General features: G+C 44.8%; 1 protein-coding gene across 4 annotated transcripts in view; it reads right to left on the bottom strand.

Moving 5' to 3' along the window:
- LOC128419482 (ATP-binding cassette sub-family C member 12-like) overlaps positions 1–27,909 on the bottom strand; it is a 62,556-nt gene that overhangs the window by 21,690 nt on the left and 12,957 nt on the right. For all 4 annotated transcript variants that reach the window (XM_053400226.1, XM_053400225.1, XM_053400222.1 and 1 more), the window contains 13 exons: positions 27,796–27,867; positions 25,406–25,530; positions 23,239–23,311; positions 19,915–20,118; positions 18,380–18,514; positions 17,080–17,164; positions 16,934–16,999; positions 13,559–13,648; positions 12,467–12,570; positions 11,485–11,622; positions 9,755–9,981; positions 6,911–7,048; positions 4,946–5,132 (listed from right to left, as the gene is read on the bottom strand). In XM_053400226.1, coding sequence (XP_053256201.1) covers positions 4,946–5,132; positions 6,911–7,048; positions 9,755–9,981; positions 11,485–11,622; positions 12,467–12,570; positions 13,559–13,648; positions 16,934–16,999; positions 17,080–17,164; positions 18,380–18,514; positions 19,915–20,118; positions 23,239–23,311; positions 25,406–25,530; positions 27,796–27,867 — 1,644 coding nt within the window. The remainder of the gene's footprint in view (positions 1–4,945; positions 5,133–6,910; positions 7,049–9,754; positions 9,982–11,484; positions 11,623–12,466; positions 12,571–13,558; positions 13,649–16,933; positions 17,000–17,079; positions 17,165–18,379; positions 18,515–19,914; positions 20,119–23,238; positions 23,312–25,405; positions 25,531–27,795; positions 27,868–27,909) is intronic.

Genomic DNA, 27,909 nt, shown 5'->3' with positions numbered 1-27,909 from the left:
GATGCCACGGACTCCCCCTCCCTGCACTCACTAAGCCCTGTTACCTCTTCAGCTTCCGACAACTCCTCCTTGTCTTCTCCTTCCCCTCCCTCTGACCACTCATCATTGTCCCACCACCAATTCCCAGGCTCTAGGCCTTCTTCTCTTGTGGGGGTTCCCCAGCTGGCTCCTCCCACCATTCTTCTGTGTCCAACCGGTCCATGACATATGGGATCAGTTTCCGTACATCCACGTACAGCCCACGTCTTCAGCACCTGCATGGGCTGGGTGTTGGGAGCACCTTCTCTGACCTTCCGATCACAGGAACATAGGAACAGCAGCACAGCATTCCCGAGGAATAGGTCCTGGTGCAGTAGACTCACATTTGCTCATGTGAGCACCTCAAAACAGCAGAGTAACGGAAGCAAAGCTGTGGATGTTTTGTTGCATACCTAATTTATTTCTTCTAATTAAACAAATTAAAGAACATAACTGTTATGTACTGAGTTGAATAGGATCCAAAATACAGCTGAGTTGAATAGGATCCAAAATACAGCAGTCTGATTGGTCCTAGAACAATAGGATTCAGAATGCAGCAGTCTGATTAGTCCACAGGAACCACCCAATCCAGCTCAAGGTAGAAGTGAATCCACAACCTGATTGGCCTACAGGAAAATCCTGGAATTAGCCAATCACGTGGGGCCCATTGTGTAAATAATGTATATAAAGCAGACATTCTGGGGGAAATTCTATTCCTCCTTACCAATATGAGCTGAATAAAGAGCATGAAATCCACTCTTGACTCCGAGTATATTTCAATAATAAACATGTACAAGAGAAACAGCTCTCTCATACTGCCATCTTGTCTCTAGACAGATCAAAGACAAAGCCACACAGTACTAGGGACGGAAGTCTGGAAGAGTAGCTTCTGCCCCCTCCTTTCTCTCAGACAGAAAGTAAAACAAACATGATCCGGTGATCCTTGCAATGGGAGGAATGATAATACTGACAATCAGTATCAGTTCATTCCCAAATAGGTGTGTTTACCCATCATCTCACAACCTGTTGCTTATCCAAATTTGGCTCTACAGCCAGTGATGGAGCTAACCGCCCGGGCACCCAGAGCGGCGAACATGTCATGCACCCAGGGGGCAGGGCAAGCTGCTGAGGGGGGCGACCGGCACAGCAATCAGCACTCAGGGGGGTGATCGGCACCCACTGGGGGTGGTCGGTTCGGCGGTTGGCATCCAGGGGGATGATTGGCACCCAGGGGGGCACCACGGCTATCCGCCCAGGGGGGATTTTTTCACACACCGCTCAGGGATGACACCCGGGGTGGGTCGCCCCACCGTCCCCCCCTTCCTACGCCCCTGTCTACAGCTTCTGGGATGCCCCTCTTCATCTGCTTTCATGGATGGCTACTGGGTGAAGCAAAGTACAGGAAATATTCAAAGCGAAAAGCAGGCTAAGGAAAAGAGAGTGAGTCACAGGCCCGGCAGCAACACTCTTGAACAATGAACCCCCGAGGCCATTTCAGAACTAGTTAACAACTGCCCGTGGAGAATGACTAACTACAGGCCTAGAAATATATATATATATATATCGTTCACAATTTGACTTGAGGGGCCTATGCTCTGCTGGCAGCTCTGCTGACTCCCAGGAAAGAGCTGTCCTTTCGGAAAGTGAGTTGAATAAAGGGACTTGCAATTTAGCATGACCAAAATAAAAATAAAAATGCCTCACACTTTAGGGAAAACAGCACCACTTTAAGCTGCCTTTTCCCCCTATGTGCTAACTTGCATAAAGCATAGACATGAGCGACACATCATTAATCTTGCGATAATAACAGATGGCTCCTCGCATTCACTGTATAGAAGCTTAAATGTCAGGAACAGAGTTTCTGAGTCAGGACGAGGAAAGGTTAAGCCAACAAATACAGGCAACCATTTGTTGCCTCTGAGAGATCCATTACAACTGGAAATGTATTTCCATCACTAGTCTGAGAGTGTAAAGGTTAAGGATGGAGAAAAGGGGTGGGGGAGCACATGATGAGTGTTTCGCGATAAGGATGCTTAAGATGACTTAAGAAAATAACATATTGATCGCCGTGTAAGATGAAAATCACAGCAGAAAGATCCCACTGCATTTCTTTGCCCCAAGGAAAGAAGGTTTGTAGAACCTGGAAAAAAAACTTTTTTTTAAAAAAAGAAAATAAATGGAAGGTCACTGACTTCAGGCATTCCCAGGAGCCCCCATCCTCAGCTCACCATTCCTGAGGGTCGGTTCACACAAATTTCTGGAGGGTTGTGGAAGATGGATCCCGCAACTTGGTTTTCCAGACTACTTGGATAATTCCATAAGAATCAATCACTTGGGTCGGGCGATCGCTTCTGACACCGATCTCACTTGCTCCAGGAATAACCACATCAGTCACTCAACTGTTGCGACTGTTTCTATGGATGCCACAAACTTTGGACCACTGACATCATGTGAGGAAGGGCGGAGGTTCGGTGACTGAGCACATGCTTTGCACTTAGAAGGTCCCATGTTCAGATCCTGGCATCTCTGGTTCAGAAAGGATCAGGTGGCAGGTGATGCAAAGGACCTCTGTTTGAGTCTCTGAAGAACTGCTGCCAGTTAGAGTAAAGCAACACTGGACTAGATGAACCAGTGGTGTGCCTTAGGAAGAAGGCTTTTTATCTACAGATAGTGGTGGCTGATTCCTCTTGGGACTGGTAGGGGGAGTGGAAGGGAGACCAACAGTAGGTGGATCCAGAGAAGCCAATGACAGGCAAAGCCAACTATTGTTGTTGTTGTTTAGTCGTTTAGTTGTGTCCGACTCTTCGTGACCTCATGGACCAGAGCACGCCAGGCACTCCTGTCTTCCACTGCCTCCCGCAGTTTGGTCAAACTCATGCTGGTAGCTTCGAGAACACTGTCCAACCATCTCGTCCTCTGTCGTCCCCTTCTCCTTGTGCCCTCCATCTTTCCCAACATCAGGGTCTTTTCCAGGGAGTCTTCTCTTCTCATGAGGTGGCCAAAGTCTTGGAGCCTCAGCTTCACGATCTGTCCTTCCAGTGAGCACTCAGGGCTGATTTCCTTAAGAATGGATTCCTTAAGCCCACTATAGGCAACAACCAATTTACATGCGTCCACTTGACACATCGTGCTGAATCTGGAAGCTTTTCAAACGGCAGAAATGGCCTTAAAAGAGCTAAACAGGGCAAAAAAAGGAGTGGAAACAGCCCCTAGCAATCCCACAAGCCTTTGCAAGTGCAATTCCAGGAGCTCTTGTACTGACTGTTGAGGATTGTGGAGAGTTTGGTAAAGAAAATTTGGAAGGAGCCATTGTGATGGAATTTGGCAGAGTTTGACAACTGGTAAATGCTGCTGGTTTTCCCAAGGGTTTCCAGAGGTTTAGAGGGTGTTTGCAGGCTTTTCTAATGGTGTTTCAAATATAAGAGATCTCATGTAAATGTGCGGTGCCTCGGAACGTAACCTCTGTGTAAATTGGGAGTTGCCTGTAATTCTGGTTTCATCCATGTCCTCCTCCAAGTTCTATACAGGCAATGCTGAGATTGAGGAGAAGGAAGCTGCGGCTGTGGTGTGGCTGGAAGAAGGTGGCAGGCATGAGGGGGCTAGCCAAGAGCAGAGTGGTGGGGCAGTGTCCTATTTGCCCCAATGGGCCAATCTCTGCCATCTTCAGATTTGCACCTCCCAATGCATGGACTCAGGTCCACTTCACCATTTTATGTGGCAGGGTGGACACCACAGAAAGTGAAACGGCAACACATTTCAAAGCACTGGAGGGCAAACGGTAAGCAGGCATGTGGCAGGATCCCCAGTTGTCCGCAGCTCCTTCAGCGTGGATCTCCTGTGTGTTTTTGCTAACACATGCCTCCTTTTCACACTTTTAACAGCTGCCGAAAACTCCAGAAAATGCACAGAGGCCCAAATTGCCCCATGTAGTACCATGGCAATAGAATACCACAAATCTGTACATTTTGGAAGAGCAACAAACTAGCTCCCCCAAAACAATGTGTTTAGCATTTCAATCCGTGCTTGACTTTAGCAAAAAAGGGGTTAGATTGCAAAGCTAACTCAACCAGATGTATTTGAAGGATGCACTTTGCATATCGGGGTCCCAGCAGCTGGGCTTACAAATACAGCAAGAAAATATGTTCTGTGCCTATTAAAGCGGTACAGTTGGAGGGCAGGTTCTTTCATGGTGGCTTACCACGTGGGCCTCTGTTTGCATTTATTTAAAGGCAAAGCTTTCTAATGCACACTTTCCAAAACAATGCATAAACCAAAACACAACTATCCCTTCTCCAAAAATTTTAGCGCAGTTGTCCAGCCAAGGAACATGTAGGCAAATGTATACACTAGGGCAAAGTGTGCAAAAAGAATCATAAATGCAGACACTATCTGCACTTTTGGGAAACAATTGGTGACACAATTGTTCCAGCTAGATAAATGGGTCTTTGCCACGAGTGTCTACTTGTTAGGGTTTCAGTCTTGTTTTAAATTTATTTGATGTTTTAAGATGTTTTTTAAATAATCTTGTGGGCAAATTGGCTCAAGACAGTTGTTTAGAAGGCAATTAAATCAATGATAATAAAATAAACAAACAAATAAATTAGAGGAAAAATATATAAAACACGCTATGGTAGGGGGAAATTGGATTGGAAAACTGCGTACATTAGGCGAAAAACACATACAGAAATGTTTATGTTAAGAGGAGAAATTTGCATTAAAATGTTGATGAATATTCACGAGGACTTTTTAAAAAAAAATTAATTGCAAACTAATGGGGAAACATGGAGAACTGAACTCAAGGCTGGAAAAAGGAGAAACTGAAACAGACAGATCCTTCCCACCCACCCCCAGTGGTGCATTGGGCCACTTCAGTTCTGATTTGGAGTGTGTCGGAATGAAGCTTGAGTTATCCAGGCGATTCACTTACCTGGATAGTGTAAGACAAGGCCAAGCCTTTTTCTGCAGCGCTGATGGAAGAAGGGCTAAGGACGACAAAGAGGGCGACGATCAAAGTCATGACGGTCATGAGCATGTCTGTCCTCAACGCAAACCACCGCAGCGCATAGTTGAACAGCATGAAGTGGCTGGAGCTCTCATCGTTCAGCTTTCTAAAGCTGGAACCAAAACCAAGGATAGTACTTAGCAAGTTGGCCCGAGTTTGGATCTGTTTTTAGTCTACTGCTGTTTTGGCTTTTCGGAAGCCTGAAATCGTTGTCATCGGTTTTTCTTTTTGGTAATTTTGTTATTTTAGCTTTTTTGTAAACTGCTTTGAGGTTCTTAAGAAAACAATAATCGAGCAGCATATTAATTTTATGAAATAAAAGCTTTCTCTAGTCAGTTCATACAGAACATGAGCACAATAGCATGCAACCATTGGGATTAGTAGCACTTGAGGGTCTTAAGTTCTATTATTTTTTTCTTATCCTTTCCCCCGTGTGTGTGTGTGAGAGAGAGAGAGAGAGAGCGCACACAAAGGGCAAACTGTGTTTTGCAAACCAACTTCAACCCCTGGCTTAAACATAGGAGGAACCATGCTGGACAGGCCAAATACCCATCTAGCCATCTAGTCCAACGTCCTGCTCTCACAAAAGCCAACCAGATGCCTATGCGAAGCCCTTAATCAGGACGTGAGCACAACAGTACTCTTCCACTCATGATCCCAGCAACTGGTGCACATTGCCTCTGATACTGGGGGCAGTGTACAACCATTGTGAATAGCAGCCACTGAAAACTTTATCTTCCATGAATTTGTCTTATTCCCCCTCTGAATTTGTCCACGTTTGTGGCCACAACATCTTGCGGTCAGGAACAGACATAAGGACATACTATGAGCCCTGCAGATCAGCCCCAAAAAGCCTATCCCGTCTCGTTTCATTTCACTTTGAATTTGTATGCCGCCTTTCTATATCACCGTACAAAGTGTGGTTTACAAGCGGAAGAAAAATCAAGATTGCACACCTTCATTTGATCCAATACAAAAATGTCATAATTAAAAACATAACTTTAAAAGAAACAACTTTTATAAAATAAAGTAATATTCATTAATCTATTAGAACATAATAGCACACAATAAAATTAAATATCAGCAAATAATAATTAAACAGAAATTTACTCTTAACGATTGCAATAAATAATCTGGTCCAGCATCCTGTATCACAGTGGCCAAACGAATGCCTGTGGAAAGCCTGCAGGCAGGGCCTGAGCTCAACAGCACTCTCCCTATTTGTTATTCCCAGAAACAGATATGCAGAGGCAAACCGCCTCTATCACAGGAGGTAGAACACAGCCATCATGGATGGTAGCCATTGATAGCCATTGACTGAGAGCCCTCCAAACCCATCCACTCCAGCTTCTGGGTGTAAGGGTTTTGCAAGCCCACTTGAACAGGTAATCACTGAACCTTCTCTTCTCTTTGGACCCATTTTGTAAATTCCACCAGCTCGGGGAAGAAAGGATTTGGAAACTGGGATGGTTAAGTGCCCTCCTTCTGCTGGTAGACTCCAGGTTACAAGGGAACTGGAAGAAGACTCATGGACGGGTTGAATAATTGCGATTTAAAAACCAGGTCTTGACAATAGCTTCATGCTTTGCGTGGGTGGGGAGGGTTATAAAGGGTGCAAATGAGGTTATCACTTGGCTGCACATGTAACAATTTTCTTCGAGACAATGCTAAGAATTTGTGACGTAATCTGGAAAGCTTCCCCACAGCTTGTCATTTCCCGCAAATGAAAAGCCACAGGACGCCAGTGCTTATGGAGCGGCTTCATCTATGGCCCGGCAGGTGGGAAAGATGCAGGATTGGTGGTCAAGAGAAGAAGAGTGACACAGCTTGATCTGCCCCATCCGAGGGACCGAGACAGAAAGAATGTGACTTTGGGGCCAGGCAACTTACCGAATGCTGTAGTTCTCCTTCTTATTGTATGCGTGGATTGTGCTAAGGCCTGGGACAGTGGACATGATCATGGAAAGCCATGGAGACTTGCTCATGTTTTCAAATCGCTTGAGCTCTCGGATGGTGCTCTGGAAAACCCTGCAGCAAAATGCAGGTAAGATTGCACAGAGTTAGATCCTGGCTTTGGAAGGGGACTTGGAATCCCTTCCAATGAATATTCCTAATGAGTATTCTGTTTTTTTTATATATATAAAATTTTTATTGGTTTTTCAACATATAATATAAGACAATACAAACAACAAACACTAACAAACCAACATATAAACATGTATAATTTCATAAGTTTTTTCATATACCCAATTTCAACGACTTCCCCATGCCTCCCTTTTCTGCATCCCTGTTTTAAATTTTTTCAGCAACCCCTGGTCTGAATTACTTATTAATTCCTTTCTTTAACCCTTTTCTTTCCTCTTGTCCAATCATTTATCGCTGCAAATCTGCTATGCTTTACCCATGACATTTTAACACTCAATAATTTTACAAGAATTTTTAAGATAAAGTTTAAATTTCTTCCAGTCTTCCTCCACCGTCTCTTTCCCTTGGTCACGGATTCTGCTCGTCATCTCTGCTAGTCCCATGTAGTCGATCACCTTCGTCTGCCACTCTTCCAGTGTGGGTAGTTCTTGTGTCTTCCAATACTTTGCTAGTAGCACTCTTGCTGCTGTCCTAATGAGTATTCTGGATTTGCAAACTTGAAGCCGTTGGCCACCACACCACCCCCAAGAGAAGTCTTACAGTGCAACCTCAGACCTGTCTCAGAAGTATGTCCCACAGAGGGCTCATCCACACTTGGGCTTGACCCTGTGTTTTGAACATATTGTGTACCAACTGATTTCTCTGGGTTTGAGAACTTTTCTTCTTGTTCCATATCGGAGCCTTGCGGAAATCCAATCTTACCCACTAAATCAGATCCTGTCAGATATGCAGAAAGAGAGATTCTGCTTAACTGAGATTCAGTTCACCGGGATTTTCGCAAGGCATCGCCGCGGAACAACGAGAGAAGTTCTTGGAACCAGGGGAATTGAATTAGTAAACAATACAATCAAAATACAGGTCAAGCCAAAGTGTGGATGAGCCGTGGGTTCCATGGGGATTTCTCCAGGAAAGTGGGTGTAGGATTGTAGACTTAGGCCAGATCTATTTTAATTATCTGTAAGATAATTAGGGACGCGGGTGGTGCTGTGGGTAAAACCTCAGCGCCTAGGACTTGCCGATCGTCAGGTCAGCGGTTCGAATCCCTGCGGCGGGGTGCGCTCCCGTTGCTCGGTCCCAGCGCCTGCCAACCTAGCAGTTCAAAAGCACCCCCGGGTGCAAGTAGATAAATAGGGACCGCTTACCAGCGGGAAGGTAAACGGCGTTTCCGTGTGCTGCGCTGGCTCGCCAGATGCAGCTTGTCACGCTGGCCACGTGACCCGGAAGTGTCTTCGGACAGCGCTGGCCCCCGGCCTCTTAAGCGAGATAGGCGCGCAACCCCAGAGTCGGACACGACTGGCCCGTACGGGCAGGGGTACCTTTACCTTTACCTTAAGATAATTATCTGTAGGATAATGAATTTATCCTGTACATAAGGTCTCTGGGCGGGTTAGGAAAGCATTGTGCATTTGTGAAAACAAGGGAAATGATTCCAAAGGGAAGCAGCACACAATGGGTTACAGAAAGCAGACTGAGGTGGGTCTTTGAAGCATACCTGAACTGCAAGAAGCTAAGCAAATAAAGTGGAAGCTACAGAATGGAGATCCTAGAGGCACCTTTGTGGGGAGGGACTTCTACAATTCAGAGGATGCCTCTCTCAGGCTGTCATTCCTCACTGTGGGTGGCAGGAATGCCAAGAGAGCTGACTGCTGACCTCAGCACTAAAAAAGTTCAATTACAGTCGTATCTTGGTTCTCAAACTTAATCCGTTACGGAAGCCCATTCCAAAACCAAAGCGTTCCAAAACCAAGGCACGCTTTCCCATAGAAAGTTATGCAAGATAAATTAATCTGTTCCAGACTTTTAAAAACAACCCCTAAAACAGCAATTTAACATCAGTTTTGCTACCTAACGAGACCACTGATCCATAAAATGAAAGCAATAATCAATGTACTGTGCTGTAAAATAAATAAGACAGTATTGTAGATGATAAAAAATAATATTTTTTTCCCTTACCTGCACTGATGATAGCCATTGTTTGGATGAGGGGCTTTTATCCATTTCCACAGTCACACAATCAACCAATCAGTAGCTGAACTGGGTTCCACACAGTCACAAAAACAAATTAACTGAAAAAGCCTCAAAAACAAAAATGCAAAATAAAAAACAAAAGTGCCAGACTTAATCCTTTCCAGAAGTCCATTTGACTTCCGAAATGTTTGAAAACCAAGGCACAGCTTCTGATTGGTGCAGGTGCCCCAGAAACAATAGCCGACAGCTGCATTGGACGTTCAGCTACCGAAGAAAAGTTCACAAACCTGAACACTTACTTCAGGGTTTTCGGCGTTTGAGAACCAAGGTGTTTGAGAACCAAGGTACCACTGTAGTTGGGATAAAGGGGATATCTGGGGGATTAGAGCAGCCCAAAATGGAATCTGCCCCTTAGAGACTGTGTTCTGGAAAGTGTTCTGGGGGGACTACAAACTGACAGGAGGGGAGGGTAGAATTAGAGACCAGTGGGTCCCCTTAACTTGCAAGGGGCAGAATGAACACACAGATCAAATACACACTGCAGGGTTGTTGTTATTTTCAAAAGAAATTCTGGGGTAGGAAAAACAACCACATACCGGGGGGGGGGAGCGTCCAACTTACCGGAAGAGTAGAATGAAAAGAATCATTAGAACAGCGATTCCAATTAGGAGGTAAGGAAACACAATGGCGACGATGACAATGATGGAGAGGACCATGAAAAGCTGCTGCAGAAACATTTCGGCATGAAAAGGAAGCCGCACGTCCAGTTCGTCCATATCTTTAGAGAAGCGGTTCATTACTCTGCCAGTGGGAGTCGTATCAAAGAAACTCATTGGGCTCCATAAGATCTGCGGATAAAAGGGGAGGGTGCGGTAAAATGACAACAACAAATTGGGATGGCAGACATGTCTTTTGTGGCACTCGGTGTTTGGGATCACAGATCTGTGCCAGCTTAATGTGAGCTGTGGTGTGAATACAGCGTTGGGCTGTTGTTTTTGTTTGGCGGCTGGGTTGGTGGTGGGGTCTTCTTTGTAAATCAGACTTGAAAGGACAAGCACAAATCGTGGTTTCATTTCTCACCATCACCACCACAACTGTTAAGGCGGAAAACCGAAGCGTGCCCACGAGAATCACAGCACTGCAATTGCGATAGTGGGGATATAAAACAATTCTGTTCAAAATGGGAATGGTTTCAAAATGGGAGGAATCCCTGCCGTACTAAAATGTAAAATGGCAGAGCAACCCATGGTGGAGGCTCGTGCAGTCCAAGCATGACCAGGCGCTTCAGTAAACTGCACTAGGGTGCAGGGGAAACCAGGGGGCAGGTGAGGTCCTCTAAGATTCTCTACCTGGCCCTGAAACTCTCACCAAGTCTCTCCTCTCCCAGGCAACTCTCTCCACTGAACGTAGGAGCAGAAGAAGAGCCTGTTTGATCAGACCAAGGGCCCATCTAGTCCAGCATCCATTTCTTACAGTGGCCAACTAGATGTCCTATTGGAAGAGTTTGGATCTGATATCCCGCTTTATCACTACCCGAAGGAGTCTCAAGGCGGCTAACATTCTCCTTTCCCTTCCTCCCCCACAACAAACACTCTGTGAGGTAAATGGGACTGAGAGACTTCAAAGAAGTGTGACTAGCCCAAGGTCACCCAGAAGCTGCAGGTGGAGGAGCGGGGACGCGAACCCGGTTCCCCAGATTACGAATCTACCGCTCTTAACCACTACACCACACTGGCTCTCTGGAAACTTGCAAGCAGGATGGGAGCACAAGAGCACTCTCCCCTTCTGCGGTTTTCACCAACTGGTATTCAGAAGCAGGACTGCCTCTGTTCAAGTAGCTTTATTGATTAATGCTGCCCAGGTCCAGCATTAATGGCCATCATGGTCAGGTAACTGATGGGGTCCACAGATAGCTCAAGAGAGCACCTAGATGCCACCATTCTGTTTAGCTAAAACATGTGCCCAACACGTCTCTATTTATGGCATCTGCTTTCCTTCTCCCTCTCGGCTTCCCAGTGATCATCCCAAGGAGCTATCACAGATGTCTCTGTATCTTCCATCCAGGCATGTGCTCCAGTTCAAGACCCCAAGCTCTGTGAAAAATTGCAGTTTCAGGCTGACCCCCAATACTGCCAAAATCCAGGCTTGCCATTTGCCACCTATTTGTCGATTTTTCTCTGCTTTTGGGTTGCATGCTAAAATGCGGTGCTGTTCTGAAAGCACACCTTTCATAATATCTAGGTAAAAAGAGTGACCCGTGACTTTCTGACAGCACATAATTGGACGATAAAAATCAAGCCAGCTTGTTAAATATGTAACAACCCTGTTTGCCAGCTGGAGATTTGCGATACCTTGTGAAACATGGTGTCGTGTAGTCTCGATGACGCCCGCAATGTTGTCTTAGTGAAAACAAAGCCTTTGATGAAGCTCAGGATAATCATGGAAACGATGCTCATTCCATAGATGAGTTGGTAGAAGCTGTAGTTTGCCTTTAAGGAATGGATTTTCAAAGAAAACTATAACTGAGAGCAGATTACTTTTCTCTCTCTAAAATAATGACAAATTGAGACACAGGAACATGGGGCAATTATCTGGACTATATAATGAGATAAGACTCCATCGGGAAAGTTAGTGATTTTGCCAAACAGAACAAAACCCAACAGTTTTGCAGTAAACATTTAAAATATATGGCAGAGTAGGAACTCTGCTTATCAATATAACCCTCTTCATATTCTTTGTGTGAACTTGGGCAGCACTTCCATTAAAATATACACTCCTATTTCTATGCGTAGTTTGAGATTGGACCAGTTCAGACATCATGTCTATATAATAGTTTAGCACAACAAGAACAAACTTGGGCTCACCCACTTCCTCTGCAGCACAGCCGCAGGGTGGACTTTGAAAACTTCCATTTTCATTTTAGATTAACCACAGGTTGTCCGAACCCAACAGGCCATGATGAATCATAGCTGTGATTTGCTTAAACAAAGCAACTCCAAGCCACAGTTTAAGAAGCTGGCTTGTTTCAAGAAACTGTAGCTAAGATGAACCACAGTTTGTGTTTTGGGTGTAACACTAGCCTGTAGATAATTTAAAGTGGGAGACAAGGGTTCAAATCCCTGCAAGCCATGAAGCCGACTGGATGACTTGGGGCCTATCACCGCCTCTTAGCCTAACCAACCTCACAGAGTTGTTGTGAGGACAAAACAGGGAGGAGGAGAACTGTTTTTGCCACCTTGTGCTCTTTGAAGGAAAGGTGGAAAGGTGGGCTTTATATGTAATAGATAAATGTATACAAATAAAACACATTATAACGCTGAAAGGTGTGCTTACCTGTAAGCCCTGCCTTAACCAGTAACTCAACCACCAGTTGCTGAAGGCTGAACAACTGATCATCAGAACAAAGAGAAGCACAATGAAGAACCACAGGATGAATCCTAAGAAGGGACCATTGGGCCAAGTTAGTAAACAGGGAATGAGTGAACACAATGCACTGATGAGTGCCCCATTTAGGGCTGAAATCAGATAGGCATTTTCCTTAGACGCAAAGTCCCACGAACGTCAGTGAAACTTGAAAAATGCATGGGAATTTGCTGCACATTTCCTTTAAAAAGGGACAGGAGGAGCTGGTGCCCATTGAGACTGGTGGAGGGGAAAGCAGGGCGACCCAGGGTTAAGTGGAGCCAGGGCCCACGACAGGCAGAACTAGTTTCATGCTAGCTCTGTCTCCCAGATGTGTAAAACCATTTAAAGCATCCATGTCTACTTAAAGGCCAGCACACACTCACACACAAAAACACAACATAAACTCAGACATTCTAAAACCAGACCACAGCACCGCTTCTGAATCTCAGTTTATAATTAGTCACTGAAAGCCATAGCGAAAAAAGAATAATGGATCTTTAAGGCTCATTTGATGATGCTGGGGGGACAGGGCTTGCCAGCTTTCACACCGAATTTCACAACTGTGCAGCAACCATCAAGAGGGGGTTTATTCCATGTGTCTGCCAGCCTAATTGTCTTCACATGGTAATTCTGTCTTCCAGGGAACCTTGGGAACTGTAGTTCTCTAGGAGAGGAAGGGGTGGCTATGGATCATCAACAGATCGTGTATTGCACTCTTATCAACTATAGTTCCCAGGATTCTTGGGGAGGGGGACATAGAAGTCTGTACCAATTTGTACAGGAGATATTCTCAATAGCCTCTGAGCATGTGCTGAGTACATTGCCCTCAATGCTTAGCAGTTAGGGTGCCAGTCCCAACATATACATAAAATCAAGAGTGGATTTTCTGGGCAGGGTTGATTCCTGAGTAGTTCCCCATTTACATATTTACATACTATAAGAGGTTCCATTTTAGCAGAAATCTACAATAACAAAATAAGGGTTTTCTTTGGGGGAAAAGAAGCTTGTTGCAGGATATACCTCCAGATGCCTTAATGTAAGCGTGGTAGGTTTTCCATCTAACAGAGCCTTCTTGCTTCTCCTCTTTCTGAACGAGTTGATTTGCAGGAGCTGGAGCGGAAACCATCGAGCATTTATTCACGCTGTAATGTTATCCAGCACTGACAAATCTCATGCATTTTAAGTAAAATTGGACGTCACTCGAGTCTATCAACTAAAATAAACATTTGAGGCTTCACAGGAGCCTCAGCGAAATGCTCTCTCACTGCCAGGTTCCCCCAGATGAAACCATATGGTAAATGCTACCTCTGTTTTCCTAATGGCTGTCGAATGAATTGGAATCCGTGACTGGAATTAAAAAGCAAAAGGGCATTGATTTGACGGGAAAGTGATCAATATTCCCCAGCCTTTGAATGCAAAACCTTATTGATGTGCTTGTTCTCCTTTCTGATCAAATATAAAGCTTTCTTTTTCAAAATAAAATAAAATGAAAAATGAAAACATTCAGCAAAGGGACCAGTTTCTCTTTCTCTTTTTCTTTTTTGCAAATCATCTTTATTGGTTTCTTTTAATTTACATTCGTAGAATCACATTATAACATCTCAGTTCTCCTATGGCTAAGCATGTATTTCTAAATAATAAAGAAAACAAAAACAGAAAATTGTGCTTAATTCATTCATATTCCTTTTATACTTGACTTCCCTCCCTTTCTTACTTGGGTCCTCAGTTTCATTTATTTGAATGCCTCTCTTAACATGTCTATGAGTTTGTTTTCCTGTTTTTCCACTATATTTTAGTATTTTTTTTCTTACAGAAGTAATTCTAAACCAGTCAAAATTTCAATTTCCCCATACTAGTCTTTCAAATATTGTTTGAATATGTTCCAATCTTTAAAAAACAATTGTTTTGTTTGATCTCTTAACTGCCCAGTCAACATGTCCATCTTCATGTACTCCATTAATTTGGTCAACCAATCTTTTTTGGACGGTAAACATTCCCTTTTCCAGTTCTGTGCAATCACAACCCTTGCTGCGATGGTGGCCTACATGAATACTTTTGCAATCTCATTTCCCACAATCCCTAATAGAAATGCTTCTGGTTTGCGGGGGAATGAGATTTTAAACATCCTTTTTCATTCGTTATGAATTAGATCCCAAAACTCCTTTCATAATTTCGCCCATTCTGACAGCTGTATATTGCCTCCTAAGTCCACTGCCCACTCCACCATAACTGCCTTCACCTCCTCATCCTTTACTGACCACTCTAATAAGATTTTGTACATTTTAGGTAGGGTTTTCTGGTTGTTATACAATAGATCTTGCTCAAATCTTGAACACTCTTTCCCGAAACCCCTCTTTTTGTCTTGTTTAAATAACTCATATACTTGGTGGTATTCTAGCCAGCTTGACACCTTATTTTTTATCTTGTCAAAGTTCTTAAGTTTCAATTGGTTATCTTCCTCACACAGGATTTCCTTTTATGTTGCTCAATCGTTTGTCATGTTGACCTTTTTTACACTCATGGCCTCCATGGGTGACAACCACCATGGTGTTTTTTGCTCCAAGATACCCTTATTTTTTACCCAGCTTTTTTTTCCAAAAAAAGGAAAAAGGAAAACATTCAGCAAAGGGACCAGTTTCTCTTTTTCACTCCAGCATGGTTTTGTTACGAAGCTGTTCATGCGAAACAGGGACATGGCTGTCAATTAATTTTTTTCATTCTGAAGTTTTTACAGTGTTCCCATAACTTTTGTTCAGCTCGAAAAGCATCTTCAGCACACTTTTTGTCTGAGAATGTTTTAGGGGAGGAAATACATTGAGTATAAGAGATGAGCCATATTTTCCAGTCTCTCCATGCAGTAAAAGTAGGAGGGTGGAGAATCAAGGACACAGGCTGAACATTCAACAGAAGGACTTGCCTTACACCAAGCCAGATCATTTGCCTGTGTAGCCCAAGGTTTGCTGTAGGCTTACAGCTTGTAGTTAAAATATATATATATAAAATAAAAACAATTGTCCAGTAGCACATACCTGAAGAGGTGTGCATGCACACAAAAGCTTATAAAGTGGTACCTCAGGTTACATACGCTTCAGGTTACATAGGCTTCAGGTTACAGACTCTGTTAACCCAGAAATAGTACCTCGGGTTAAGAACTTTGCTTCAGGATGAGAACAGAAATCGTGCTCCAGCAGCATGGCAGCAGCAGGAGGCCCCATTAGCTAAAGTGGTACTTCAGGTTAAGAACAGTTTCAGGTTAAGAACGGACCTCCGGAATGAATTACGTACTTAACCTGAGGTACCATTGTACCAAGAACAAACTTAGTTGGTCTCTAAGGTGCTACTGGACAATTTTCTTATTTTTTTATATAGTTTGACTGCGTCAGACCAACACGGCTACCTACCCAAATCTAGAAGCTTGTAGTTAAGGAAGAGAAGCCATCAGCACAACCCTTAGTTCAGGCAACACGCTAGGCCAGAACTTTGCTTAACTCCCATCCCTAAACGATTAAGGTCTCAAACATCAGATAGACCACCCCATTCTCTGCATACCCTCTTGGGTGTTAAGATCAGCAGAGGGAGCTCTCTCCACTGCCCTCAGGGGACAGGCAACCTGGGAAAGGGCATTCTCTGTGGCAAGTCCTAGGTTGTGAAATTCCGTGTCCACAGAGGTGCACCTGGAACCTTCATTATACAGTTGCAGTTATATGCTAAAGGCACACCTCTTCACCCCGGCCTTTGAGACCAGTAGCATATTTATATTTATTAGGACCCACCCTATTCCTGAGACTGCAATTGGTTTTAAACTGTTTTCAGCCCTGAATTTCAAATGGCTGCTGCCTGCTCTGGAACGTTATGGCGAAGGGCAGGAAACAAATCAAATTAACCTGGGATAGCTCAGTTGGTAGAGCATGAGACTCTTAATCTCAAGGTTATGGGTTCAAGTTCCGCGCTGGGCAAAAAGATTCCTGCATTGTGGGGGGTTGGACTAGATGACCCTCGTGGTTCCTTCCAACTCTGTGATTTTGTGTGATTCTGTAACAATAATGAGGAGGAGCAGGAAGAGAAGGATCCTGCACTGAACTTAAAAGTCCAGGGCAAAGCAAAGCAGGTATATGCTCCTTTCTGAAATCTGTGGCATGGAAAAACGGTCAGTATAATGCAGCTTCCGACATGCCATGCACAGGACTAGACTCTGTAGTGATGTGGCCTTCGCATGTACAGCACGCATGTAGCCATCCATGTAAACCGAATCCTGACAGTTCCAGACCCCTTGAAAGCTTTTGGGTGCATAGGAACCACCACCCCCAGCTCAAGCCCCCATCCCAAGCATTACAGCGATACCCATTTAAATTTCTAATCGACTTAAACCAATTAGCAAGAGATTGCACGAAGTACCTGTGTCTCTTCTCATTTTGTGGTCGCTCCTGGATTCCTGGTTCATCTCATCAGAAATGTGAAAAGCTGGGGGGGATGCGAGAGAACTGTCAGGCGAGCAGTCAAAGCCATTTCGAAAAGAAGATTACGATACTAAATGATCTCACCGGGATTTTCGGTTCCTATGTAAGAGATTTCGGGGACGTCCTCCTGATCCTCTTCCACACATACATCCACCGTGTCTGAATGAAGCTGAATGTTGGAAGATTCAAGACAGGCAAAGGGAAGCACACAGAAGTTTAACTATGGAACTCGCTCCCACAGTAGGCAGTGATGGCCAACAGTGTGGGTGGCTTTTAAAGGAGATTAGACAAGTCCATGGAGGAGAAGACTATCAATGGCTACGGGACATGGTTGTTTACTCCCTCCCCAGGGAAATCAGACAGTCCACACACATGCATTCAGGAAACATGCTATATTATTATTATTATTATTATTATTATTATTATTATTATTATTATCTAGGCTTTTGGACAATAGTCTCCTGGAGTTCTTATATGACTCATTTTGTTGTCTGCAGGGCATTATGGTGCATTAAACTGTTTTTGTGTTGTTGTTTTATTATGACGAGCTGCCCTCCCCTGAGGAAGGCCCGATTAGGCATTTGAAATAATAAATGATGGCTCTATCAGGGATGGGGAAAACTCAGGCCCAGGTACCAAATGTTCCCCTCTCCCAACAGGTCACTCTATCTGGTGCTTCAGACTCCCCCCAGGCCACCCCCTTCACTTGCCCTGCTTTGCATCTCAAATCTATATCATTGTTCCTGGCTAGAAATGTATTCTTGAACTATAATCGTGCCTCTTGCTTCCCTGCATGGAATATGGAGGTGTGTGTGTGTGTGTGTGTGTGTGTAAGAAAGGGGGAGACCATTGAAATGTAGCTATACGAAAAGCAAGAGTCACATCCATTGCTCTGTGTTTTCTCCCCACCAGACCTCGTCCACCACTAGCATTGGCCCTTGGAAGATTCCCCCATGGGAATGTGGCCCCCAGGCTGAACAAAGGCCCCCCACTCTTATTCTAGCTGTTAAGTATATAAGGAAGAAGAGTCATAACAACATACAAAGAGCCAGCTGGATCAGGAGAAAGCCCAGTGTTCTTTTCTCACAGCAGCCATTCGCATGCCCCAATGGGAAGCCTATGAGCAGGACCCCAGCTTTCTGTGGTTTCCGGCAACAGGTATTTAGAAGGCCTGCTGTCTCTGACCACAGAAGCAGAGCATAGCCATCATGGTTAATTTCTCTGGGCAGCCCTGTCCTCCCTCCCTGAGTCCTTTAAAAGCCCAGCAAACCCAGCCTCTGGTTACTGACAGACATCAGCAAGATGGCCCCTGTAAAAATCTGGCACACAACCACTTCCTCTTGTTGTTTGTCCTGGTATGTCAGCGTTGAGGACTGGAACCCACCGGCGTTTCCTCCAAGTGCAGGTTTTCAATGAGATGAGCGTAACGCCCCTTCGCAGCCATCAGCGCTGCGTGGGTACCACTCTCGCATATTCCTCCGCCTTCGAGCAATATGATTTCATCACAAAATTCTAAGTACTGGAGTGTGTGTGTGTGTGTGTTTAAAGGCAATGGGGAGTGGGGGGGGGAGAGAAAGAAAATTGGTTAAGCGGGAAATGAGCTGAAGGGAAAACGCACTGCAAAATGCATTTTCAGAATAAAGACAAGTTTCAGTTTGTAGTTCGGAAAACATCAAATGTTCTGCCGCCGTGCACCCTTGTTGAGGATAATAATTATAGTTTATAGAAAAAATGCTGCATTCTGCGCACCAGGCAAAGCAAGGAAAAGAGCGCGTTCCGATTCTCCCTCCCTCCCAAAGTTGTTAGAGACGTGTAAAGACTGCAATGCTTCAGGAACAATAAAGGTAGAAAAGTACTTTGAGTTTGGTGCAAACTGCAAGGAGACAGCAGGCTGTAGCTGGGTTCTGCCTAGGGATGAATGAAACTGTCAGTTTTGGTTTCCCTCCATTTCTCGTTTTTCCAATATTCAATTCATTTCTGCACATTCCTGCACCCGTTTGCACTATCCAAATCATGAAAATTCAGCAGCCATTATTCTTTAAAATGCTATGATACTGCTTTAAATGTACAGTGCAGATGGAGGCCTTACTATCAACAATGCAGATGGTGAGGCAATATTGTCTACTTGCACCTGAGACTAGTTTAGGGCAACACTCCTCAATTTTGAGGCCCCAGAAGCTGTTGGGCTACAACTCCCATCATCCCCAGTATGCTCAGCCAATGATCTGGAATAAATGCAAGTTGTGGTCCAATCAGAGACTGGACACATGTAGCACACAGCACTGTCCCTTCAGCACTTTCGCTCCTCAGCATGTGCCACCTGTGGTGTCTGCCTCACTCTTCCTAATGTTAGGGCCGGCCCTGTTCCCACACCTGTCTGAAGCAGATGAACTAAATATTACTGAATGGGGGAAGTCTAAGGGTGTGTTTAGCTTGAACTGCACACATATTTTGTGCACAGAATGGCTCCATCTATGTCAAGCAACAGCAAATTTCCAGCATCGCTGAGAAGAAATACCTTTCCTTCTCTTCTGAATTTTATTTTATTTATTTTTTTAAAAGCTGAACCCCTTAAGCTTTGAGCTGTGGCTCTTGTGCCCCCTGCTGGCGTATTGTTGTTATTTCATTTTTATCAAGCTGGCAGCAGGAGAGTAACAATGAAACAACGAAACAGAGCATCTGCCTTGCATGCAGAAGGTCCCACGTTCGATCCCCGGCGTCTCTAGGTAGGGCTGGGAGACAACCTTGCCTGAAACCCCAGAGAGATGTTGGCAGTCAGTGTGGAAACGACTGAGCTAGATGGACCAATGGCCTACCTCTTATAAGGCAGCTTCCAGCTGCTGGGTCTGTCCTATGTAAGACTTAAAAACAAATTCAAATGCTAAGCTATTGAAACCCATTCCCTTCCATTTCCATTACCTGCAGCTGGTGAGTAACGAGGAGGATAGTCTTCCCTCGGAGCGCTTCTTTGATACATGCTTCAAAAATATACTTGCCAACATGTGCATCAACCGCTGACAAGGGATCATCCAATAAGTAAATATCTCTGTTGGCGTACACAGCACGAGCTAAGCTGATTCTCTGCTTCTGGCCTCCGGAAAGGTTGAGCCCCCTTTCCCCTATCTTTAAAAGGGAAGAATTGCCATATTCAGTATATATACAATGTGTTGTATGCAATCAGGGGTGCCAACCTGAATAAAATATGGAGGGGCAGGTAAGGTCCCCCCCCCCAGGCATAATCAATCACAAGATGTGACATTTGATGGCAATGCCATTTGATGGCAATGCTCATTATCTGGGGGGGGCTCTGGCTCCCTCAAATATTTTATTGAGAGGGGGCTGAAGGGACATGAGCCCCTAGGAGTTGGCTCCTATGTATCCAACGTAGTGCTAAGTTAAAGTCTCTTAGCAGCATCCTTATTCCGCTAGAAACTGTTTTGCACCCACAGAACTCTGTTGCATAAGCAAGCTGGTTACTTTGTTGCACAATGGAATGCACAGGGTGTTGTGCAACGTGCTTCCACGAGAGCAACTGCTACAATGGAGTTGTCTGTTGCACAACATTAAAACCATTCTGCCTGCTAACGCAAGAGCAAGCTTGCCAAACCAGTCCATTTTGCCTAGGTAGTGGCTTTGGCCGACTAGTTAAGCACCGCAATCAGCATAACCAAATAAGTTGCTCTGTGCTATAGAACAAATGGATGTGCCTTCCTCTCTCCCTGCCCCTCGCAGCTGCTGGGTAGGAGAACAGCAGCTAGAGTGGTCTGTGTGAGCTGAGCTGGACGCAGGCTGGAAGCTGGATACACAGAGACATGTTTGCTCTGTGCTAGAAGAAACCTGCGACTAATGGAGAAGCAAGGTCTGGTGGGGTATTATTGCTGTGAGCCCCTTCATCTTATGCAGAGGTTGCATAGATGTGTGTCCTAACACCAGCACAGTCTCAACTAACCTTCATTCCAAGGAAACTGAACCCTGGATAAGCACGGGAACCCCTGGAGACTTTCACGGCTTGGAGAATGGGGTGGTGTGCAAGTATATAAATACACATTCTTATACCTCTACATTTCTGCAGTCAATAGCAGCTCAGATGGAAGAGGAGATCTATTTATAGGGGGATGTCTATAAAGGGAGTTTGCATGTGTGCTTCTCCAGATTATTCTTCTGGGGATATGTCCCATGGCAGACACTTGGACAGATCTGCAGACACACACTCCAATGAGGCACCTGGTGTCTTTTTCAAATATCTGCCACAGCAGTACAGAAGTAGCTCAAATGCGATTGAGATTACACATAATAATAATCCCAGGTAGAGAGCGCCCTTAATATAAATTTACTCTGACGAGGTGGCCTGTGAGGGACACAGTGCCAAAATCTATTATTGTAGTGTTTCTATCCTCCCCACCCCTCACCCCCTTCCCTAAATATGGACCTGCTTTCATTTTAATCAGTCACAGGGAAAAACAGAGCAAACCAGATGGAAATGAAACAGGAAGACCCTGGGATTTTTGTTTGCTGCTTTTGTGGCTCTTTTGAAAATTAGGTGAGGTGCTTAAAAAATAAAACAGATCCAGACAGAGCTTCCCTATTCTGCTCCCATTAAACTGTCTGAGACAAAACATGCAAAGGGTGTCTTGGCCCGAAGACAAATTAGAGTCTCATCTTCAATCATAAGGCTGCCTTGAAAGGTGGGAAGAAAGCGACCCACCCACACCCTGGGTTGCTAGCTAACAAGTCTTAGAACAGGTTGTGGTATTAGGGGGATTTTTAGTTTGCAGAATAAGGTAAGTGGAGGCATGAAAAAAATATATAAAATTAAGCATGGCATGGAGAAAGTGAGTAGAGAAGTGGTTGGTTCCCCTACCCATAATACTAGGAGGGCATAAGGAAAGAAGATGAATGCAGGAAAATTCAAGACAAATAAAAGGAAGTGTTCCTTCTTGCAACACATAGTTAAACTGAAGAAGTGTGCATGCACGTGAAAGCTTATTATACCCAGAACAAACTTAGCTGGTCTCTAAGGTGCTACTGGACAATTTTTTTATTTTTTTATTTCGATTGCGTCAGACCAACACGGCTACCTACCTGAACATAGTTAAACTATGGAACTTGCTCCCACAGGAGGCACAGATGGGTACCAAATTGGATGACTCTAAAAAGAGGACTAAACTACCGTATATACTTGAGTATAAGCCGAGGCACCTAATTTTACCACAAAAAAACTGGGAAAACTTATTGTCTCAAGTATAAGCTGGTTCACCACACCACAAACCTGGTGGTGGCGGCAGCAGCGGAGGAAGAACAAGCAGCCCAAAAGGGCTGCTTTCAAGCTGCTCATTCCTCCCCCACTGCTGCCGACAGCGGCAAAGGTGGAGGAGGAGGAGGAGGAAGGAGCAGCCCAAAAGGACCCTTACTCAAGTATAAGACGGGGGGGGACTTTTTCAGCATAAAAAATGTGATGAAAAAGTCGGCTTATACTTGAGTATATACGGTAATTCATGGAGAACAAGGCTAGCAATGGCTATGCTCTGCTTCCACAACTGGATGCATTAATGCTTCTGCATACTAGTTGCTGGAAACCACAGGAGGGGAAAGTGCTCTTGCGCTCAGCTCCTGCTTGCGGGTTTCCCACAGGCATCTGGCTGGCCACTGCGAAAACAGGATGCTGGACTAGACAGGCCATTGGCCTGATCCAGTAGGGAATCTTCTTATATTCTTATGTCCTGATGGTCATGTCACACAGGCTGAGTAACACGTCACAAGTGGTCACTGACCATTTTGGGCCTACGGGCCACTTTGCAAACCAGAGAAACTGTTGTGGGAAAACACACACAGAGAGCAACCTATTCTACTGGCTACAACAAAATGCTTCATTCAACAGCAGGAGTGGACTAGAGAATGCCTCTGCAGGCAGATGTGTGCCATGGCTGCCACCCTGGCACTCCCCATAAGGGACGTCTAATCCACATAGCAATTTATTGTACATGTCAGGAAGTGTACACTGAGGCTAGATTGATTGTTGCCCTTGTGTGCTTTCATGCACCTCCCCATCCCCCAGCCCCAGCCCGTGAAATCAAAAGGGACTTGGCAAGATTAATTTGACAATGCCTTGACGGATAGGGTAAGAATAGGAAAGCTGTTTCACTATGAATTAAAGCCCTTACAGGAGGGCATTTGTCAGAAAATGGCGCTTGATAGCATGCACTGAATGGCCAAGTTAAATGCAGCTTGTATTGAGACACTTACTTCAGTCATATCTCCGTATGGAAGAAGGTCCATATCTGACTTCAGGCTGCAGACTTCAATGGCATAATTGTACCTTTTAAAAAAATGGAGCATTCAGACTCTTGCAAATCACTATTTCTTTCCAAGCGAGAGACCCTGTGCTAGTTTTGTAGATATGAATTAAGTATATACTAATACATAAAAATCACTAATAGCACGCTGGCCTTCAGTTCGCTCCCAAAATTCAAAGTGGAACTAACATAATGTTGGGAGTCACCTTACGTCAATTTAGCTCCATAATGTCTATATGGAGTGGTAGGGGCTCTCCAGGATTTCAGACAGGAGACATTCCCAAGCTTACCTGGAGATGCCAGGGCTTGAACCTGGGACCTTCTGTATGCAAGGCAGATGCCTTACCCCTGAGCTATGGCTCTTCCTCTGGTTTTTACCTGCACTGCTCTAAGTAGTATGGGATCAGGATAGTTGAAGGACCACCACCTCCCATTTGCTCTGCTCACCTGTTTCCCACAGCATCAGAAGTCCTGCCAAGCACCCTGCCCCTTGCAGAGGCCCAAATGGTCAGGGTGGCACCCCAATTGTGGAACCAGACCTTGACCCATCTCTTCAACTTTAGATGAACTGTAAATTGTCTAGCTTTTAGCTTGGTTTGAAGTCTGTCTCCCTCGTTGCTATTCTGCTCTGGGTTTCATCGCATAAAATAGATTAAGGCTATCCTAACCATGTCTGCTCAGAAGTATGCTGGATTCAATGGGACATGCTCTGAGGTCAGTGGGGTTAGAATCGCAGCAGTAAGCAACACTTGCTGCTTTATGGTCCAGCAAGCCTATATAAGGCTTCAGTTGGAGCTGGGCACTTGCTGAGACAACAACTTGCAAAGCTAGCTCAGCAGAAACCTAGGAGCTCTCCAAGGTGCTGAAGGTGCTCTGGGTGCCTGGAACTCCTGATAAGACAATGCTGGGTGAAATGTGGCCATCGATAGTGGGGTGAGAAAGAAAAGTTGCCTCCCCCTGGGCTAGATGGATGGGTGTCACTCACCACAAGGCAGTTTGCTCCCTTTATAAAGCTGGCTTTAATTAATCTCCCCAAATTAAAAAGCAATATGCATAGACTGAAATGAAACTAATTAGCAATGCCATGTCTCATTAGCTGCTGTTTTTGATTTTTGAGGGATGCCTCTGTTGGTGAGCCAGTGGCAGACTTAACACATTCAGGGTTACGAATCGTTATTATTATTATTTCTCTCTTATTCTACACTTTCAAAGCACAACCCATGGCAGTTGGAATCTGACACATGCCAAACGACAATACAAACGGGGGGGGGTGATAATTGAAACATGATGAAACATGAGGACCTCTATGTCGGATCGCTGGAATGAGAAGTACCCAGCTGAGAAGACAAACCAGACTAAGAACTATAGAAGCAGTCTTTCTCTGGTATGAACACACAAACCCCACACTTCCCCAAGATCCACTGATGTGTGAGGTGGAATTCTCCCCCTGAGTTTAAAAGCCTGTGAGGGAATGGGCCTTCCAGGGTGCTTCTGAGGTCAATCCCTGACCACCAGTCACAAAATGTCCACAGAGGCCTTCTTCAGGCCTGCTGCCTGTTCTGAACAAAGGAAAGGTGCAAAGACTGTCTCTCCATGGATGATGGCAACAGTGGCTGAGGTAGGTGCCTTTACCACATTTTGATGGCTGGTGTATCCACCCCATTCTGTGGCTCTGCCTCTCCTTTCGCTCTTTTAGACGGGGAAGCCATTTTATGCCATGCCACACATGGGGCAGCCACTTTCTCAAAATTCCAAGTGAGCCCATGGGCTGCAAAAAAAAATGTGACCCCCTGGCTGACAAAGTCAGGTTGACCTTTCTAAGGGTGGGTGCCTCTCCCTGCTCCTTGGGAGAAGAAGATCCCAAAATAAACATGTGGCCGCCTAGAATGAGCTGCGACGCACCATAAGATCGCAGCCTTATAGTTATTTAACTTGTATTGCTCCTTAGTAATATGTTGGGTAGAAACCTGCCTGCACACTTCACATAAAATGACCAGAGAAAGCTAATGTTTAGGAAGGAACCTGCAATGTTTCTGAGGCAGGTGCACACACACACACACACACACACACACACACGGTGACAACCTCATTATCCTCTTGTCTAATTTAATATTTACTTCTGCTCATCGTATGCTTCTCCAAAAAGAACGTTGTCTCTGACGCTCCCGTGAAATATCCATGCCTGCTGAGACACGTATGCCAAAGTACCACCCACCGCGACAGTCCCCTCATGGAGGTACATCTGAAAAAAGTAGAGTGCATAATTATTTTATCAACTAAAAACATTCTGTCTTGCTTAACCCCCCCTTTTTTTAAGCAGAACCAGCTCAAAATGGATTACATGAAGTTAAAATTACGTATCATTGAAGAATAGATGGTTACAATAGAATCAGCGCAAATGTCATTAAAATAAAAAATCCCAGCTCAGGCTACAAAAATAAGTTTCAGGCTTTAAACCAAGGGTTGAGAACTTCAGGTCTGGGTGCGGCCCTCCCTGGCCTTTCTCTCTGACCCTTGAGACTCTTCCTAGCCACACCTATTCTCCCCAGGTCACCCCCCTCTTTGGCCCTGCTTCCCACCCTCCTTGATAGTTTTTGCAGGGCTAAAATGTGTCCTTGAACTCTGATAACGCTCCTTGATTGCCTGGCTGGAGGACAGACAGGCACATGTGTGGCTGCAGCAACTAACCTGCTATGCAAAAATAAAATTCATATTTATTGTTCCACCCATTTTGGCTCCTGGTCCTGCCCACCACTGGAATGTGGCCCTCAGAAGGTTTCATGGGAGAGCCCTTGGGCTGAAAAAAGGGGGGTCCCTACCTTGGCAATAAACCGAGGAGCAGGATCAAACAATTCAGGATAAGAAGAGGGTGATCTTCTGCATCCTATGCATGCTTACTTGGAAGTGCCAGCTGAGTTGAGTGGCATTTACCTGCAAGTAAGTGCCCATACAACTGCAAACTTGAGAGAATGTCTTGCAAAAACCGCCTGATGTCTACAGCACATGCTACCCACCCTGAAAAGCACAGCTTCAGAGGACACTGTTGCACTGCTGGTGTTTAGTCTGGAACCTCCTAATCACTCCATTACAGAAAATCAAATGCATAGAGAGGTGCCCTGATTACATCTAATTGAAATTGAGTGCTAAGTGAGTGACACAGATTTTGTAATAGTGGCGGAGAGCAGCTTCAAGAGCAGATTAGCTGCCTGCTTCCTTTTCTTCCTCTTGCTCCTAATTCAGTGGCATGCATTTCTGAATTTCCATATTTTATAGGCAATCCTTCCCCTCCAGGGCAGAAGTGGGGGGCGTGTGGCCCTCCAGGTGCCAAAGGACCACAATCCTCCCCCCTCCATGAGCAAAGCTAGCTGGGGCTCACGGGAGTTGGAATCCAGCAACATTTGGAGGACAGCACATTCCCCACTGCCAGTCTAGAGAAACTTAAGCAGTATATACTAAATAAAGAAGAAGATGCAAACATTTGTAATAAGGAAAATGGGCCTCAGAAAGCAAGCACGATTTTCAGTTGTTATATAAAGCATCACCATGTGCTCTGCGTTCACCTGGAGAGTTCAGTGCAGTTTGGGGCTGCATTTGAGGACAGGCTAAAATGTTAAGTGAAACAGAAGTGGATTGTTAGTTTTGGTGGGCAAGGCAGGCAGGAGGAAGGGGGAGCTTGTTTCAAGCCCTAAACAGCCCAGTATACCTGAAGGAGTGTCTCCACCCCCATCGTTCAGCCCGGACACTGAGATCCAGTGCTGAGGGCCTTCTGGCGGTTCTCTCACTGCGAGAAGTGAGTTTACAGGGAGCCAGGCAGAAGACCTTCTTGGTAGTGGTGCCCACCCTGTGGAATGCCCTCCCACCAGATGTCAAAGAAATAAACAACTATCTGACTTTTAGAAGACATCTGAAGGCAGCTCTGTTTAGGGAAGTTTTTAATGTTTGATGTTTAATTGTGATTTTAATATTCTGTTGGAGCCACCCAGGGTGGCTGGGGAAACCCAGCCAGATGGGCGGAGTAATAATAATAATAATAATAATAATAATAATAATAATAATAATACAATGTTGTAGCATGGTTGCTGACATGTAACACTTCTCTCGGAGATCTGCACTGGTTGTTACCAACATGTTACCTTTCCCTTACCCCCTATGTGCCAATTCGGCCACTCCAATCTGTGAAATTTGCACTGTTACAGGTGCCATGGGATACTTGCTCTTCACTTGTAACAAATCAATATTTTAGCATGGCAACACCTACACTTTGGAACTCCCTGCCTATTGACAGAAGCTGAGTGGAGTTTTGAACCCTGATCTCCCAGATCCTAGGCTGACACTTTAGACACTGCACAACACATGCTTGACACCTGTACTTTGCAAGTGCTGAGGTTGATATTCTTATTCGACCAATACAACCATAGAATAATTTAATACAGGAAAATGTACAACATTACAAGTAACTCCACTAGATAGTGTGGGTTTTCTGCAAAATATTTAAAAGGTAGCATACCTGCCCCAATATCGCTGACATGATCGAGCTCTTTCCACTTCCAACATGTCCGCAAATCCCTAAAACCTTGCCCTACGAATAAAATTTATTTTGAAACAGATCTATTCATAGCAA

Source organism: Podarcis raffonei, chromosome 8 (assembly GCF_027172205.1).
Source record: "Podarcis raffonei isolate rPodRaf1 chromosome 8, rPodRaf1.pri, whole genome shotgun sequence".
NCBI lineage: Eukaryota > Metazoa > Chordata > Lepidosauria > Squamata > Lacertidae > Podarcis > Podarcis raffonei.
The sequence above is the reverse complement of the archived record's forward strand: the minus strand, read 5'-3'. Positions and strand labels throughout refer to the sequence as shown.